Below are 19,167 nucleotides of genomic sequence, written 5' to 3' on the forward strand. Positions count from 1 at the left end.
TTCTTTCTTCTTTGTGTAGCTTTATTATGAAAGAATTTTGTATTTTGATCCCCTGCCTTTAACCATAGAGCTTTAGACCTTTGTCTCCATAATATTTCATCCCTTTCAAGCAAACATTGTAGTTCATCTCTAGCTTTCTGAAGTTCATCCTTACTCAGGAAATAGGTGTTGCCTGCTTGAGTTTTTTTCCAAACGATCTCTAGCTTGTTGGATCTTTTTATTCACAATTCCAAACCTCTGTTTATTCCATTTTCTGAGGCTTTCACTGGACCCAGAAATGTTTTGCATGACATCTCCCATGGCCCCTTGTCCAATAATGAGATTTTGGGATTTTCAATAACCTTTTCACATTCTTCAGCTTCAACCCACATAGCTTCAAACCTAAAGGGTTTAGTACACTTTCTTCTTGAGAAATTACCTTCTATATGCAGGATAATGGGCAAGTGATCTGAATGTGCTGTCGTGGCAAAAACCACTTTAGCATTAGGAAACATATTGCACCAAGCATGACTTGCTAAAAATTTTTCCAACCTTTCACATATGTTGTTCTCCCTCTCTCTATTATTCCACCAAGTGAACTTTGATCCTTCATAACCCAAGTCAAGCAATGCACAGTCGTTCACAGCTTGCCTAACCCCTTCTATCTATCTCCCAAGTCTATCTTTAGCACCACATTTCTCATTTCTACTCAAGATTTCATTGAAGTCACCAAATACAAGCCATCCACTATGATCACCATTATTTAATAATCTAAGCAACTCTCAAGTCTCATGTCTTCTAATAGTCTCAAGTTGTCCATAAATCCCAGTTTACTACCACTCCTTTTTCTCTCTGCCTTCCTCAGTCTCCATAGCATCAATATGGTATTTTGAGAGATAGTTAAAATCACCTCATGTCTCCACTCAAACTTAGTCCTCCACTATGCCGCCCCTCATTGTAGACTGCCAAACAATTTCCAAATCCAAGCTAAAACTTAACCTTCTCTATTCTCTTCCCTAACAATTTTGTCTCCTGTAAAAATAGAACGTCGGTACCTTCCTTCTTGACCAGGTTGCGAAGGGCTCGAATTCCTCGTGGGTTCCCAAGCCCACGAGAATTCCAACTTATTATTTTCATCGCTTTTGGCGGGACTAAATTTCAGCCTTCACTGATATCACTGTATAGTTATTATCCTTGGTAATCACCACCCTTCGTTGTTTATTTTTGATAGCTTGTTCTTCACGATAGGAATCTACACCCTCTTTCTCCTTTCTCTTCTGAGAAGTGTTCAACTTTTCTTTTGGGGTAACCTTCATATTATTTCTCCTAAGTCGTTGCCACTTCTTTCTAGTAACCACCTGTTAGTTTTCAACAAGCTGGGCGATTAATTCACTTTCTTGGGCCTCCTCTTCCCCTTGCTATTGGGCCACCAAAGGCTCAACCCTTATTGCTTCGATGGGCTCATTTAAGTGCCTATCCATTATGTCCTCCATAGGGTCATTACTTGAGTTGTTATCCTAAGCACTATTATTCCCTTTGTTCAACTGTGTCGTTACCACTTCACTACTATTAGGCAACTGATCATCCTTTCTTATGTGAAAAATGCCCTCTTTATTAGTTACCATAACCTCCTTCGTCGATCTTGAATTTATTTCCTGGTTACCAGCTTTCTTTCTCTGTATAATTTTTTCCTTAACAGCTCCCATAACGTCTCCTTCATTGTGGATCTTAATACTGCAATTTATGCTATCTCCTTTACTCCTAATTGATCTTAACTCTATGTCAACCAATTTTTCAGCCATATCTCCTACACTTTCCTCTGCATGATTGTAGGGTCGCATTTTCGAAGGGCTTCTATCAGACTTCGTTTGCTGATCATGGTGGTAACGCCCTTACCTCAATAAACTCCAGTTCTCAGCCATGGACCATAGGGAAGACAGTCCTCTGTGTACAGCCTTTGTTTTGGCTACCACCCTCTACAATCTTTAGTGTTATGTCCCAATCTACCACACACATAACAAAAGTTAGGCAGCCTTTCGTAGACAAATTTGATCCAACATGCACCCTGAGACCCCAAGTTGATACGCTTGCCTCTCATCAATGGTTTTGTAATATCCAATTTGACGCGAACCTGGATAAATTCTCCCCATGCTACCTCACCATGCTCCACATCAATATCTTCCACTCTTCCTATGCTATTCTCAATCATTCGTACGACTTGTTCATTCATAGCATGTAATGGGAGATCATATAAACAAATCCAAAAAGTCACATCTGTAATGTTGATATTGTTAACCTGGAGTTCCCTTTCAAATTGTTGCATCAGAACTAATATATAAGTTCTTATCAAAAGTTTGACCAGGGCCCCTCACGCTGCACACAATCCTTTTCTTCTTGATCTCCAAACTCTACAAGCATCAGTCTAGAGCCCAAATCTTTAAACCATATTTTCTTCACAGGGCACCAAACCTTTTTCATTGTCTGTTTAAATGCCTTCCGATTATAATACTTTTTAGTGAAAAGAGAAACAAACAAACACCTTTCTCCTCTTATCTTCGAATTTTCTAGTAGAGTACCATCCACCACAAGCTCCTCCTTTTCCTACTCCAACAGTGTGAGCTGCTGGCAAAGATCTTCTAGATTGTCCTCCATCAATATTAAAAAAAAAAAAAAATCAAAGATACTAGGAGCTCAGAACCTGCACCATGACAAGGAAAGGAGAACCTCTACGAGAGTCAGACCTCCCGAGAGGATTTTTGAATCTTTGGTGTTGTGAAATCTTAATTGTACTCGCAAGTGCATGAACCATACCAAAATATATTTTAGCAAGAACAAGGTTGAACTCACATAGACTTATAAAAACGTAAGAAACCAATCAAATATGAATCAAAAAAGTTCTAATCTAGTTCAGAAATATGAGTTATAAAATAAGATAATCAATTAAGAACTAAATAATCAATTAATCAAAACATGAAATAATTAATTTAATAAACTAATCGCAATAAAAAGAACTAAAATAATTTCTAAAGATGCAAACTAATCTAAACAACGAATAAACTATAAATGGAGAATGAACTAAAGTTTTGGAATCCACCTAATTAATTCATAGTAATATATTTATGATAATTGATTCTTCCCGAGCATCTACATTAGGGCTGTACAGGAACCGCCGGAACCGACCGTGAACCGATCAGACCGACCGCCGGAGCACGGAACTGGCAAAGAACCGGTCGGCGGTCGAGAGAAATGGAAGGAAAACCGATATCGGCGGTTCGGCGTCGGTTTGAACCCCTGGAAAACCGCTGAACCGGCCGATCCGGTCTATTTATATATTTTTTTTAATATATGTATATAAAACGGCGCCGTTTCACTTATAATAAGTGAAACGGTGCCGTTTTAAAGCTTGAAAGTTAAAAAATAATTAAAATAGAACGGCACCGTTTGGCTTTTAAGCCAAACGGCGCCGTTTTAAGATGAATTAATAACTCCCCCAGGCCCCTCTTCTTCTTCCCCGCGTCATCTTCTTTCTCTCTACCCTCTGCAACTCTCTTCTTCTTCCATGGCAGCGACGGCGAGACAGTTCTTCACTCTTCCTCAGTTCCTCCTCCTTCACAGAAGACGCCGACGGTGGACCGAAGACCGCGCCGACGCACGTCGAGACCGATATGATCGATTTTTTATCCCCAAACCATCGGTTTCGGCCGGTTCAACCGACCCATAGAAGACGTCGGTGGTGTCTCGGTTTTGCACCGAAACCGATACCGAACCCATCGGTATACAGCCCTAATCTACATGATAATCTAGAAATCAATCTTGTTATCATGGAAATTAATAGCATCGTTGAAACCTTTTTTTTTTTTTTTTTTTTTCAGAACATATCTAAAGCATGTTCTTCTTTGCTCAAAGATATAAGATTTTATTTTTAACAAAATTATGAATCATGCTCTCAACTGATTAAGATTATTTTAGATTATAAGAAAAACATGATTGAACTCATATCAAGAATTCTATCTCTCTCAATTGATATGAAGCAAGAACAATAGATTGTTGAACGTAAAAATAATTGGAAAAAATCAATCTCATAAATAATATTATTAATCTTTAATGAGGTTTCATCTTCAACCATAGTTGAAAATTTAGCTAGATATGTTCATAAAATTAAACTCCAAAAACTGAACCTAAATAAACATTAACGCAATATTTAAAAGAAACTGAAGGAAAATAAAAACCACAGTACTTTCAGAACATAAACATAACTGTAAAACTGGAGGTAAAACTCCAGTTTTTTTATTCAATCCAAAACGCTCCCTACTGCGGCACTGCTTGATCTGTTTTTCTGTTCTTGGTGTGCAGCGCCGTGCCCTCGTGAGAGAGTGCTTATGGTCTATTTATAAGCATGTGGAAGCCAAAGTTCCATTTTTTGCTCTTTCCATTTCGTAGGCTGCTCTCTTTTCTTTCAGCTTGTTTTTTTCTTTCTCATGATATTCACATCAACTACATTTGCTTTGTCGTTTCTCTTCTTTTTAATTTTCTCTACTATTTTCAATAGAAGTCTATCTTCTGGGACACCTCAACGTCATATTAGTACTACAATTCTTTCTCACTTTAATTCCTAATTAAGATAAAATTTAAAGTTAAGTGAGAAGATGAAGATATTTCAAAACTAATAAAAATATAATTATTAACACTACATAATTTGGCTATTATCACTTGGTAGCTATAATCTTTGCATGGGTGATTAGATCATCTGTTCTTCACTTTCTCCACACTTGAGCCATTTAAAGCTAGTCATCTATTCATGTTACTGCTTTTCTTAATCAAAGATTATGAGAAAGAGGAATCAGGTCTCCATCAATAACCAGTCCAAAAAACCGAAAGGCATTACTTCTCAATTTGTCAGTGATCTCCAACAGTAATCCTCGGCCAGTTGTATTGTAAAAAAATGTCATTGAGTCGACACCCATTTGGCTTGTCGTGTCGTTGTAGTGTTGGGGGATCCTATTTTTAATTAGTTTTTACATATTCTTGCTTAGTACTTATTATAATGCGATGATTGTTATGGATCTTACATCCTTTTTCACGTATCTTAAATCCATTAATTAATGGAATATTGCTTTCCTAGTGGGAGAAAAACCAATTATTTGAAGTCTGGCTTTTGGAGATATATCTTTTACTTTATTTTGTTTCTCATAGTGTACTGTTGGGTATCTGAAAAATTTTATTTATAATTCTATCCCATATTAATTTATTCTATTATGTAGGTGCATGAGTGGACTTCTCTACTATTCACATGAGAGATGGATTTCTTTAGCTAAATTCGACACTAGGAGAACACATCTTCCATGCTGCATGTAAATCGAACGACCCAAACACCATCACATTGAAATAACAAAAGCTTATAAGATTCAATATGGTTAGCATATCTATGATCTTCACGTCAGTCTGAAAAATCCAGAACACTAGACATAATAGCAACATGAGCACAATGCAACAAGAGATTTAAGTTTTCCACCTTAACACTAAAACCGAATATCTTGCCCCTTTTGTCAAGATGAGGAAGAGACTACCACATGATCAAGAAATTCATAAGCCTAACTCATCTCATAATTAAACCAGTTCTACAAGAAATGATTGTTCATTCCTTATAAACATGCTCAAGATCTTATCCACAAATAATGTGAAATTATTCCTCAACACCACAAACGTCCACGACATCTCCTTAATTTGCATTACAAGTAACTTACAAGGAAGTTACAGAAATTAATTATCTGCAATTAAGATTTGAATGGTAAGGATAATTCACTTGACCCAAGAGAGATGCAAATTTCAACCTTCTACTTGTCCATTGTGTAATGCCAAAGAGATTGAATTATTTACAACACTAAAAGGATCCGATTTGATGAAGTTTTTGTTCATGTTATTGGAAACATCACTTTTGAAGTAGAAAAATAAAAATCAATACGTAATTTCTTTGATGTTAAATGTAATTTTATGCAAGGCTATATGAACCAATACGGAAGACATTGTTGACACTTTAGGGCTTCATTAAGCATACTTGAGATTTCTTTGCATATAGTCGAACCATTGATTTGCTTTGCTCTGTCTAAACAGTGATAGTTGCAGATAATTTTTTCTCCAGCCCAAAGGAAGCATAATCCTGAAATGTGGTGTGCTTTGAAAGGTAATATTTGGTGATGATTATTGACAATAAAAAGTTCAAAAGAACCAGATGAGGGCAATTACGGCATTAAAAACATCACCAACGGTCAAGAAGAAAAAGGATCTCCTACAAAGTCAAGCTGCTGCAAATCCTCCAATAAATACTCAGCAAATCTTCCCAACATAGCAACTCTGTAATATCCTTTTTGAACGTTATAGTTTTTCCATTTTTTATCATTCACAGACATATATATATATATATATATATCTTTTCTCATATACTCACTATAATTAAGGAAGTATCATTTTCAATAAAAGCAAAATTCCATTTATTCTTTATGGTATCACAGCCAGCAAATCGGCCAAGTCCATCTCTCTCAAGCAAGCAGTCAAACATCTTGCCAATACTATTTTCTTACCAAACTCACCATCACGCATAGCATTTCTTTAGTGCAGCCAATGTTTACTCTCAAAGTCTCAGCTTTCTGATGGCATCTACTACAATTAATGTAGGCAATTTTGTCACGCTTCAGTTGAAGCATGATAACTACCCATTGTGGCGTGAACAGGTCCTAGGCCAAGAACTCGTTGGACTTCTTACAGGTACAACTCCAATGCCAAATGAATATGTCTTTAGTCTTGAAAATCTAATGATAGACAACTTATATTAAACTCAGAATATAGGCAATGGAAAAAGGTTGATCGTCTCCTACGAGGTTGGATGATCGGCACCTTTAAAGAAGAAGCTCTTGGCTTGGTTATTGGATTTGAGGCCTCTACTCAAGTATGGACAGCACTCAAGGATGCTTACGCTCAAGCTTCATAAGAGCGTGAGCTTCAGCTTAAACAACAATTAACATATCTCTGCAAAGATCTCACCACCCCATTGAACAACTATCTCAAACAGTTCAAAAGTATCTGTGATAACCTTGCAGTTATTGGATGTCTCGTAAATGACAAAACCAAGGTTTTTTCTCTTCTCAATAATCTCAAATCTAAGTATGAGCCTTTTACCACTGCCATGTTAAAACCCCCTTATGCCATCCTATGGTGAGATGATTCTCTTATTACAAAGTTATGAGAACCATGTTAACTTTCACTCCTCAGACAACAATGGTTTTTCAGGCTTTTTTGGCAAAACAACCTCTAAAACCACTAGTTCTCCTCAACTTCGTGGACAAGGTCGTCCCCACAATAATTCCTTCTCCTCTAAAGGTAAAGGATTTCACCCAAACACCCAAAATAATCGCAAAGTTCCAACCAATTCCACTTCTGCATCACCCTCCAGCAAACCTCATAACAGATATCTCACTTGTTAGATTTGTGGCAAACGGGACCATGATACTCTCAAGTGTTGGCACAGGTTCAACCACAACTACCAACCAGATGATGTTCCTAAAGGTCTTACTGCTTTCACAGTTGAAACCGATGCCACAGACACTGAATGGACTACTGGTACAGGAGCTTCAGCCCACATGACCTCCATTCCAGGTATGCTTAACAACTTACGCCCTTACCATGGTCTTGATAAAGTTATGCTTGGTGATGGCACACTTTTAGCTATAACACATATTGGTGAAGCTACACTTAGGAGTAACTCTAAGCCTCTTACGCTTGATTATGTTTTGTTAGTACCTAATTTGGAAAAAAACTTATTATCTATCAGACAATTGACCTCTAATCATTCTCTAAATTTTGAGTTTCTTTATCTTGGTTTTACAATAAAGGACAGGGCAACAAACAACACCCTATTGAGAGGAACCAAGAAGGGGTAATAAAACATTTTCTCCGATTATAAAACCTATAATCATTCTTATTATCCTCACTTTAGCCTTAGTTAACAAATAGGACATTCGCTATTTGGATGTCAAAAATTCATTTTTACATGGATTCTTAAATGAAACCGTTGTTATGGACCAACCACCCAAATTTGTAAACCCAAAATTTTCCCACCATATGTGTAAATTGCATAAAGCCTTGTATGGTCTTAAACAAACTCCAATATCATGGTTTGATCGATTTAGTAGCTTTCTTATTTCATTTAGATTTACTTCTAGCATGTCTAATTCTTCTCTTTTTACTTGCTTCTTGTCAACTGGCACTTTGATTTTATTGCTTTATGTGGGTGATATAATTCTCACAGACTCAAGTACTTCTTTGATTAACACATTTATGCATGCACTTAATCGTGAGTTTGATATGAAAGATCTTGGTCCTTTATATTATTTTCTTGGAATACAAGTACACTCAACTACTAATGGTTTAGTCCTATCCCAATCTAAATATGCTATGGACATTCTTGAACGTGCTAACATGAAAAACTACAAGCTCATTGCCACTCCAATGACTGCCAAGACTAAGGAATCACTCTCAGAAACACTATTTCATGACCCATCTCACTACTGTAGTATCATTAATTGGACACTTCAATACCTCACTTTTACAAGGCCGGATCTTGCTTTTTCTGTCAACTTTGTCTCTCAGTTTATGCACAGTCCATCTGACGGCCATTACAAAATGGTAAAGTGCATTTTACGATATCTTCAAGGCACGGTTTAAACTGGCATTCATCTCCACTCTAATACCGGATTGAATCTATATGCTTTTGTTGATGCTAATTGGGCTAGTTGTCCTAAAACTCGACACTCAACAACTGGTTTATGCACTTTCTTAGGCAACAATTGCATTTCATGGTCTGAAAAACAAAATAGAATACCATCCCTCTCTCTAGTACGGAAGTTGAATATCGTTCCTTGGCCCATACTGCAGCAGAAATATCTTGGATTTCCTCCATTCTTTTTTATTTGTACATTCAACTTACATCTCCACACATCATATTCTGTGACAACATCAGCGCACTCTACATGACAATCAATCTCGTATTTCATTCTCGTAGCAAGTACATAGATATATATTGACTATCACTATGCTAGAGAATGTGTAGCACATGGACTTCTTCAAACACGATATGTTCAATCGTCTTCTCAACTTGCTGATATTTTGACTAAAACTACTCCGCGTTCTCATTTTGAAAGAATATTACGTACAAAACTCAACCTCACTCCTCGGCTTAGTATACAGGGGCATATTGACAATACAAGTTCAAAAGAACCAAATGAGGGCAATTAAGGCATTAAAAAAATCATCAACGATCGAGAAGAAAAAGGATCTCCCCTACAAAGTCAAGCTGCTGCAAATCCTCCAATAAATACTCAGCAAATCTTCCCAACATAGCAACTCTGTAATATCCTTTTTAAACATTATAGTTTTTCCTTTTTTATCATTCACAGACTTGTGTATATATATCTCTTCTCGTATAAAGCAAAATTCCATTTATTCTCAGGGCTAGCTATATATATGTTTCAGGTTATGATTCCAACACATGAAACACAAACATGACTCTGTGGGTATAATATAAGACAAAGATTCTTAAAAGATTATATATTGATCGATCTTTGGTTTATCTTTTCTTTTTTCCTTTTTCAAAATTTTTGAAAGTTTTTTTTCAGTACTCCAATCCAAACACGCGTTTTTGGTCTAACCATTTGTTTAGATTTTGTAAAAAAGATGCGCACAAACCAAAACAACTTTCACAACAACGAAAAACAATTATCGCATAGATATATATTATCCAAAAGGCAAAAACACTTTCAAATCTACCTACTTGAACCATCATGAATTACGGTTGGTGTTTGAGAGGAGATAAATATGTAAAGTCCAGGTCCACCATGGCCGGCCAATCATATATAATCCGTCACTGCATGGTCGCTTGTCTTGTTATCGGGCTAGCTAGCTAGGCACTTAGGCAATCATGTCTTAATTGTCTTTCTTTTCTTTTTTATAATTGTAGCAAAAATAGCCAAGTGAAATTTACTAAAAAGGGTTTGGCGATGATGATCGAAAGGATAAGATTTCTTATCCTAAAATTGAACAGGAAGTCCAAATAATTCAGAAAGATGCATTTCTTATCATAATAATTGATCAATAAAAATATTATCTCATAATTCAGAAAGATGCATTTCATATCGTGATAATTGAACAAAAGAAAGTTCTTCATAGTGACATCGTAGAAATAAGATAAATTAATTCTTTGACGTTGAAAGCTATTATTTATGATTACGTTGAATACGTACAATGTCTAAAATCATTACTTGTTTTTGTGTGCTAACGTCTAAGCAACGCTCTTTTATATTATTGTGCAAAAATGCTAGAGTCACCGAATATTGGGATTCGAGAATTTTTTTTTTTTTTTTTTTTTAGTAATTAAAGAAGTATTTTTTAATTATGTTGTGATTTTTTTTTTTTAAGTTTAAGAATATATATAAAAAAAAAAGAATGAAAAATAAATAAATAAATATTTTTGTTCTTATCGGACGGATCTCGTGCTACATGCTCGGTGGATGTAGCACTGCTCATTATTGTGGGTTCTGAGTAACTGAAATCTACATTGACGATTACGCACTACTTAAAAAGTAAAACCAAAGACAAGAATATGACCAGTGAAGGGGCAATTCATACCCACCTTTCACTATCTACCTATTTCAACGTCAGCAAACCCGCCCCACTTGTTTGATATACGAGAACAAGCCTCCAAGTGATTCCCAACTTTTACGTCATAACTTGTGCTTTTTCTTTGGCCTACTTGATCGTCCCATCTATTAACTCCACCGTTTTGCCGCGTTTCATGAAAGAAATGCTACCTCTGATCATCCATACTAATTAACACCTGACCTGTTTTAACAAGCTAATTTCTTAAGTTCGGGTTCTTTGTTCTTTACGTGCAAAAATGGCTGCCACTTCAAGATCAAGGCCATTGGCTTGCCTGCAAGACCGTGGACATGGAGCAGCCTGGCCTTCACATAGCTTGAGAAGTAGTAGTACTGAAAGGCTTTCTAAACCTTGTGTGAAGCTGGGAATGGGAATTGAAAGAAAACTGAGAAGATTGGTGGTGAAAGGGTACGGGTGGCCGGAGGGTGAAGTGAAACATGGAGATGGTAGTGGCCGTGAAGGTCGATATGAAATCTCAGAGAAGGACAAGAGGTTCGTGGAATGCCTCCGGGAAGCTCAGCCGTACATTCATTTGCACAGAGGCAGCACATTTGTTGTGGTCATTTCTGGAGAACTTCTTGGCTCTCCTAATTCCTTGGATATCATACTCAAGGTACTTTCTCTCTCTCTCTCTCTCTCTCACACACACACACATATAGTTCTCTCTCTGATGGGCTTTATCATATATGGCCGATGCTTATTGCTTAGGACGGGGCACTATGAGCCCCAAACCCAGACCATGCAATTCGGCAATTCCTAAGCAGCTTCCCCTGCTTTATAAGTACCCTTCCTCATAATCCATCCTCTGTATGGAAGACACCCCGCGGAGTCTTTCAATAAGTTGAGAACTCTTTTATTAACCATATATAAAAACTCATGTGGTTTCATGAAATCACAGTTAGTCTTCTGTAATTTTTAATTCAAGTGAATTTAAGATTGGAACTGTTGCTTTGGAGGCGCTTGGAGCTGTGGGGGTCAGCAAGCCCGACCAACCTGAACCGGCAGATATATCACACACGTACACATGCATCTTTTTTTAAGCTTTATATTCTTAATAAATCTCTTATATATAATATAAATGTATATATGTATATAGTTAGTTTACTGTACGTCGAAACAAGGGGCACAGATGAACCCCTTTTTTATTTCCTCGGCGGAAGAACAACCACATATAATAACACGTACGTGGAGTTTCATGAATTTACGACATCTCTCATTTTAATTCGTGATTTAGCACATGAAGTTTGAGTTTTAATTTTCTTTGCCGCTACGTATTATCATCCAAGTTGTCAACATTGTTATAAGTTGATGTATTAAAATTTATAAAATTGGATTATATTATATCCACTTAATCTTAGCATTGTTATTATGCACTGAAAAGGAATATATATATATATATATATATATATATATATATATAAAAGTTACTTTGCAAGTAAATTGCATTTTTTTTTTCAAGATTTTTAGATGCTTATGGCTGGTTTGGACTCAAGATTATACATTGCCCGAGGCATTTAGAGTCTAGACCCTTAGATCTTCCCTATCCCCTTTTCTTCTTTGGTTTTCTCTTTATTTTCTTTGATTTTCTTTCCATACAAGCTCCGGGCTCCTATCATGGCCATGGGGATTTGGCCCAGATTTAGCGATCCTGAGGATGAGGTCCCTAAATAAGTAATATCTTACCCTTTCGAGCTATATATGTTCACTAACATGGTCGGCTGCATTTTGGTTCACATTTTTTACATCATCATTTATTCCCATGCAGGATATTGCTTTTCTTCATAGTCTGGGTGTAAGATTTGTGATTGTTCCAGAGACAACTGTGCAGATCAACAAGCTTTTGAAGCAGAGAGGTCAGTGAAGTACTTGGTACTTTCGAAGATCATGCTTCTTACTGTCATATGACATTTTCGGGCTTAAAAGTCAAAAAAAAAATTCAATTTAAGCGATATCATTCCGTCTTTTTGGTATGTTCATGTTTTTTGTCCCACGTTCATGAAATGCTTAGATAGCGGTTGACCAGTTGTATGTGTACTTCTTGCAGGAAGCGAGCCCAAGTTTGTTCGTGGATACAGGATAACTGACTCTGAAGCTCTAACAGCAGCAGTGGAAGCGGCAGGAGGGATTCGTATGATGCTAGAAGCAAAACTTTCTCCTGGACCCTCCATATGCAACATTCGTCGGCATGGTGATGGTAGTCGTTGGCATGAAGTCGGTATCAGTGTTGAAAGTGGTAACTTTCTTGGAGCTAAGGTAAGACTAATTGCTTTTTCATGCAATCTCCTGAGACACCCCCAATTCCGGCTTTCTGGGTATACTGATGCCGCATAAAATAGTGATTATTTTTCAAATTAATTTCAATAGATAATTTATAGGGAATGAAGATAAGAGAATCATCCAAAATACAGAGAAAACGCCTTTAATGTCAATTCAAAATTCTCGAATAGTCAAATCAACCCACAAATTGGAATGTAATAGCTGAAAACCGTCCATATAGGAATTTTATCAAAATTAGCAAAATCTCAATAATCACACCAAAAATAAATACATAATAAAAGAAGTAATTTGTCAAAAATCTGGTCCAAATTGAGTTAGAATCACTTCCTAAATAATAAATGAAATATTACTATAAAAGGCAAAAAAAATTACTAAAAATAGGAATTCAGAGAGAAAAACAGTATAATTTGGCCTCGAAAATGATACACACCGAGCATAGCTGGGTGCTCACAACGTGCACGCCAACAAGAGCTTTCCGAATTAGGATCATATGTACGATTCTGATACCAGTAGCTAAAGTTATGACCAAAATATCAAAACATGCCCAAAACTGTCTCAATCTAGGAAAGATCACGATTTTCTATCATCTTTGCTTTGATCTACCATTTTAAGGTATTTTAGCGCAATCAACATATAATCTGATAACTTAGTATCATCCGACTCGAATCCTCTGCATTATATGCTGGCATTGCTACTGTATTCTTGTTAGTCTGAGGCTTGTTCTTTTCAATTGCAGAGAAAAGGAGTTGTCAATGGCGTTGATTATGGAGCAACAGGTGAAGTTAAGAAGGTTGATGCTTCTCGCATGCGCCAGAGGCTTGATGCCGGCTGTATAATTATATTAAGCAACTTGGGCCATTCCAGCTCTGGAGAAGTTCTAAATTGCAAGTATGCTATCTAGCTTTTGGTTGTTAGCCTCGACTATTGCTCCGTCTCTTCTGATTGTTACTTTTCATTCACCCTCGGCCTTATCTGATTGTTGCCGATTATGTACCATTTGCTCCCACCTGATTCAATCATTTGAATCTTTGTTTCATTTGTCGCTTTGACCCGCAATAGATGGCGTCTTGTCTAGTGAGAAATGTGTCATTTTTCAACTATATATACTCTGCTTGCATATAAACTATAGTCTACCTGCTCGCTAAGTTCTAACCCCCACCCAAATTCAAACGGACTCAAAAAAAGATTTATAATTCAACTGAAAAATGTTTAAAGCGTATTTATTTAGCGATTACCAATACCAATGCGTTATGCTGTTGTAAATTTTAGCTCGCATGAAGTTGCAACGGCTTGTGCATTAGCTGTTGGGGCAGACAAGCTTATTTGCATCATAGATGGTCAAATTCTGGATGAGAACCGGCGTGTTATTCGCCGCTTGACTCTTCAAGAAGCAGAGACATTGGTATGTAAACGTGCTAAACAAAATGACGAAGCTTCCAACTATTTGAAAGCTGTTGGCAAAGAGGATCTCAGGCTCAGTTCTCCTGTACATAACGATCATAATGGTGCTGTGCATTATTCCCATAATGTGAAGGTTAATGGGAAAAGACGTAATGTAACCTTTCAGAACGGTGTTGGTTTTGACAACGGGAATGGACTTGGAGTTGGGACCAGTGAACAAAATTTTGTTATCGGAGGTCACGAGTGGCGAGGTCAATTAAATGGTTACCTCTCAGAATTGGCTGCTGCAGCTTTTGTTTGCAGGGTAAATCCTTGATACTCTTTTTTTTTCCGGGTAGTTTGTTAGAAAATCTCATCACCAGTACTGAAGTCTCTTGTTTTATTCAAAGCCAAACCTAAATTCCTAATGTGTTCAGAATCTGAAAGGCAACATGGTAGCTTCCCTCAGTGTATATTATCCAATATTTTTTTTTATGATGGAAATTAAATCCATTTGTTTGACAAGAAATTCATTTAACTTCTTCGTAATATTGCATTTGGTTTTCTTAATCTTGAAACTTATCGAAGTAGATCTGTTTGCTTTATATTGCTGTACATGGATACTATATATCTCTAAGTTCTGAATTGTCTCGAAGGTAAACTATTATTATTATTTTTGTGGAAAAAAGATTTGTTAATGTCATCATTTTGGCAGTAGGGGGGGCCGGTAAGATATAAGTATTTTAAATTTAGAATATGAGTATACATCAATGCTTTGCCAGGTATTAGAACACATGAAAGGATGAAAGACCAAATTATTGTGGTAAGACGAGAGAAAAATAAAATAATTTAAAAGTTCACAAATAGAAGTTATAAATGACCATTAAAAAAGTAGAATTTGGAAAAATCATATCTCTGTACATATTTTGAGATTGGATTCCTTGAAATATGATTTTTACTGGAGCAAATATCTAAAGATGGAGAACTTGCCTAGCCTCCAAGTGCAGTCGATGCTTCTTTTTTTCAAAAAAAAACTCTCTTCTCCCTTAATCTTAGACCAATAACTCCTATTTAGTTATGAGTTTTTTGTGGCTGAGGACTGAGGATGGACTACAAGCAATTATTTAATTTGAATGAAATGTATAAGATCCGGTATACAATGAGTAGAGAACATTCAATTTGGATTGTTCTTCTGAGTGTAACTTCTGTGTAATAACTCCTTAGATATGGATATTTGAGAGGATGCCAAGTATTGCCATGGCAAGACCATTGTTACTCTGGAATTGTGCATGTGTTGAACTAATTACCAAATAGAAAAAGAGCAGTGGTACTTTCCTTGCACTTTCGTATTGCATTTATAACAAATTAATGTTTTTGTGCATTGCATGGCGTTTAGTTTCTCTGAAAAATGGCTCATCAAATTCTCAGGTCCTAGAAAAGCTCTGTTCATGACAGCCCTAAATTATCTTGAATTTCAACTGCTTTATATGTTGGTGTCAAGCACCTTGCCAAACGATTTTCTGCTTTGTTCTGCTTTGTTGGCAGGCAGGTGTTAAAAGAGTTCATTTGTTGGATGGCACTATAGATGCAGTTTTATTCTTGGAATTGTTTACAAGAGATGGCACGGGGACCATGGTGGCTAGGTATGACTATCATCTTCTGAAACTCTTAATCTTGAACTATGACACACCGTCCTATGCTGATTAATTAGATGGTGATGATCAGCTACAAATTTCTCAAGATTTTGTGAGTTGGTCGATTGGCATCCTGGTGGACTTTTGATTGGCATTCTTATAGGTTACCATGTGGCTCTTTGTTTGAATTTGCTTGTGCCGTTTTGTCAGCATTTGCATCGTTCCCCTTCCCTGAGTATTCATTAGGCTTATGGCCTTCCTTCACCTGAAGCCGGCCTTGTGGGTTTTATTCCTTGCAAACATAGTGCATCTCTTCTTTTCCTTTTTCCTTTATGGCAAGTTGGCATCTGATTAGCAGTTAATTTGATCTTTCCAATCAGGGAACCTGGCAAACCTTTATTTTGTAAGTTGGTCCTTTTCCTTTCTCTCTTTGACCCAAGTGGTCCTATTTTCTACAATCCAATACATCGTTTTGATGATTAACCCTGAATAAAAGTTAATGAAATAATAGGTTGTCAGAGTGGGTGTGGAACTTTCCCTTATGATCAGTGCTTACTGGTTGACTTTTCAGAGCTTTGCTTGGGATTTATGTTGCGACTTATTTTGTTAACTTGTCAGATTACTTATCCATCCATGATTTGTTTAGCATGGGGCTATACAAGTGTTCAGCGAGTAGACTTCTTCGGAAAAGTTAAAGCACTAAGCATGTTTTAGTGTTATCTTCATGTTTCCTATTTAAATGCCAGTGAGAAACGAAGTTAAGCAATAACAAGACTGTAGTCTATGTGCAACACAATTTACACAACAAATCAGAATATTTCTGCGACATAAGTTGTTTTAAAGCTATTTTTACCAGGCAATTATACTCTTTTCAGAAGTTATACTCCATATGGCATCGAATCTGCTGCTAAATATATGCAGCTGACTTTTCTAGTTAGAATGATGCAATCCTGATTCGACTGTTTCATTATGCTGTTCTTCATTCCATCCACTAACATGTGCTTTGAATTCCATTAGTGACATTTATGAAGGAACCCGGATCGCTAGGGTCGAAGATCTGTCTAGTATAAGACAAATTATGCAACCTTTGGAAGAATGTGGCATACTTATTTGCCGGACCGATCAAGAGGTTCGTGCCCTTGCTTGTTCATATATTTAATCAACAAGTCTTAAGTAGATTTTTGCTGATGGTGTTATCAATTTTAAAACTGGAGAAATCCAACCCCCCTCCCCCAGGTTTGGTGTAAGTTTCACTGGAACTGGAAATAACATTCTTGTGTTTCACTTCTTTTGTGCCAATAGCTTCTTGAAGCATTGGATTTATTCGTTGTTGTGGAAAGAGAAGGTCAGATAATTGCTTGTGCTGCTCTTTTTCCTTTCTTCAAGGAGAAGTGTGGAGAGGTTGCTGCCATCTCAGTTTCTCCTGATTGCCGTGGGCAAGGGCAGGGAGCTAAATTACTCGGTATGATTTCAAATATCCCTGTATTGCAGTGCTTTTGAGACTTCTGAGATATGTACCCATAAAGTAACCAGATATTAGTGGGTTTTTGTTCTGTATTTTAGTGGTTCTTTAGTCCCTTGTTCTGATAGAAATTGTGTAAGGAGTAATAAAATAACTTAGCAGGATCGATCATTCTTTTTAAAACCATTGTAGTTGTGCCCCAAACCAGTGTAGTAAGAATTCACAAAATTACATGCATGTTTCTAGTTATATTGATAAGAAAATTATAACATGATATCATTTGACTCCAGGTTGATGGTAGTTTCAGGTGTTGTTTTAATTTTTCCTCCAACTAACAGGCATTTTATATTTTGCATATCAAACTATAAAAGAAGACACATTGCAATCTCAAACTACGAAAAATTTGCCAGGTGAAGCTTCTGTTAATATTTGACCAGTCAAGATCACCAATTTTTTTTTTTTTTTTTTTTTGGTGTGTGTAACTGGAGGGTCCATGAGCCAGTTATGATAGTTTGAATGCAAGGTCTAAAATGCATGTTAGTTGGAGGTGGAAAGGTAATTTCCCCCTTTTTCTAAAATGACCATATTACTGCTATGGACACCTTTGTCTGCAATTTTAACTAGAGCAAATATCTGCAGATTACATTGAGAAAAAGGCATCCTCTCTCGGATTGGAGATGCTCTTCTTGCTTACAACACAAACTGCAGATTGGTATGTTTGCAACCTCTTGCTTGGAATAAGGTTCATGGATGTATGCAAAATTGTATCGAATTGCAATGGATCCGATCAAACATGTTGAAATACTGAAAGTAACTTGCGGGTGCGAAAATAATGATACACTTATAATTCTTTCACAACTATTTTAAAACTTATTTTACTACCAATCAATGTAATTGTGACACTTTATTAAAAATAATTTTGATTTTACATAACTGCCCTCCATTTGAAATAGAATTGTAAAATAGTCGTAAGTTTATCATTTTTCTTGGAAAATAATGGAGGAGCATTCTTGTTCTTGGAGAGGGTATTATAGGATGTTTTACATTTTGGTGGGATCTTAACAGAGGTGTACATTGCAACTTTTTTTTGTAAAACACCCTAATTCTTGCAAAAGCCGTGTCTTTTGTTTGCTGTTGCTCAATTTTTATTTTTATTTTTATTTTGTGCAACTGATATGGGAGTTGGAGGAAAGGGTAACTTTTGTTTGCTATTCTGTTTAGAATTGTTTCATAGAGAGGACTTTTGGTGTTGACTGTTACAACTTCATTAGTTGGCATATATAATTGTACATTTCATTGCAAATGAAAACATAATTGGAAGATCTGATCTCAGGGGTGTCCGGTGTTTCCATACAGAAAGAAAATTGATATTTTTTTGTTTTACAGGTTTGTGAGGCGTGGTTTCTCTGAATGTTCAATTGAATCAATACCAGAGAAGAAGAGAAAAAAGATCAATCTATCCCGCAAATCCAAGTATTTTATGAAGAAACTGCAACCTGATTCAAGTAGAGTTATCATTGATAAGGCAGTCGTTTGAACTTGCAGTATCACTGCTTTTGTTTTCCCGTTTCTGTTAATAAAATTGTGTAAACTAAGACAAGCGAGTACATTCACACCAAGGTGATTAACACCACAGATTCAAAAGATAACTGGACAACCTAGAAAGCAAAACATCACTTTCACAGCCTGAAGATATCAATCATGGAAGCCAGTCTATGCATCATGCAA

At 36.5% G+C, this 19,167-nt stretch overlaps 2 protein-coding genes across 3 annotated transcripts; both read left to right on the top strand.

Moving 5' to 3' along the window:
• The first annotated feature begins 7,231 nt into the window (after nucleotides 1–7,231).
• On the top strand, nucleotides 7,232–9,376 carry LOC109002446. The gene is made up of 3 exons (XM_018980201.2): nucleotides 7,232–7,353; nucleotides 7,458–7,629; nucleotides 9,220–9,376. Exons 1-3 carry the CDS (start codon nucleotides 7,252–7,254, stop codon nucleotides 9,228–9,230), a joined length of 285 nt encoding a protein of 94 aa, XP_018835746.1. The 5' UTR covers nucleotides 7,232–7,251; the 3' UTR covers nucleotides 9,231–9,376.
• A 1,327-nt stretch (nucleotides 9,377–10,703) lies between these two features.
• Nucleotides 10,704–19,034, top strand: LOC109002454 (probable amino-acid acetyltransferase NAGS2, chloroplastic). 2 transcript variants are annotated; one of them, XM_018980217.2, is made up of 10 exons: nucleotides 10,712–11,299; nucleotides 12,452–12,539; nucleotides 12,731–12,939; nucleotides 13,700–13,851; nucleotides 14,233–14,668; nucleotides 15,889–15,986; nucleotides 16,995–17,106; nucleotides 17,280–17,439; nucleotides 18,079–18,151; nucleotides 18,826–19,034. In XM_018980217.2, exons 1-10 carry the CDS (start codon nucleotides 10,925–10,927, stop codon nucleotides 18,974–18,976), a joined length of 1,854 nt encoding a protein of 617 aa, XP_018835762.1. In that variant the 5' UTR covers nucleotides 10,712–10,924; the 3' UTR covers nucleotides 18,977–19,034. The 2 variants fall into 2 exon arrangements, with proteins under 2 accessions (XP_035548492.1, XP_018835762.1); XM_035692599.1 differs by lacking the exons at nucleotides 18,079–18,151; nucleotides 18,826–19,034 and adding an exon at nucleotides 17,811–17,904 and having other exon boundaries at nucleotides 10,704–11,299.
• Nucleotides 19,035–19,167: the final 133 nt, after the last annotated feature.

This window comes from Juglans regia, chromosome 7, assembly GCF_001411555.2.
Source record: "Juglans regia cultivar Chandler chromosome 7, Walnut 2.0, whole genome shotgun sequence".
Classification (NCBI taxonomy): Eukaryota; Viridiplantae; Streptophyta; class Magnoliopsida; order Fagales; family Juglandaceae; genus Juglans; species Juglans regia.

Coding starts and splice junctions, on each gene's coding strand:
- LOC109002446 (XM_018980201.2), top strand. CDS start 7,252: ATGGTTTTTCAGGCTTTTTTGGCAAAACAACCTCTAAAACCACTAGTT. Junction 7,354..7,457: donor TAATTCCTTCTCCTCTAAAG/GTAAAGGATTTC, acceptor CTCACTTGTTAG/ATTTGTGGCAAACGGGACCA.
- LOC109002454 (XM_018980217.2), top strand. CDS start 10,925: ATGGCTGCCACTTCAAGATCAAGGCCATTGGCTTGCCTGCAAGACCGT. Junction 12,540..12,730: donor CAAGCTTTTGAAGCAGAGAG/GTCAGTGAAGTA, acceptor TACTTCTTGCAG/GAAGCGAGCCCAAGTTTGTT. Junction 17,440..18,078: donor GCAGGGAGCTAAATTACTCG/GTATGATTTCAA, acceptor AAATATCTGCAG/ATTACATTGAGAAAAAGGCA.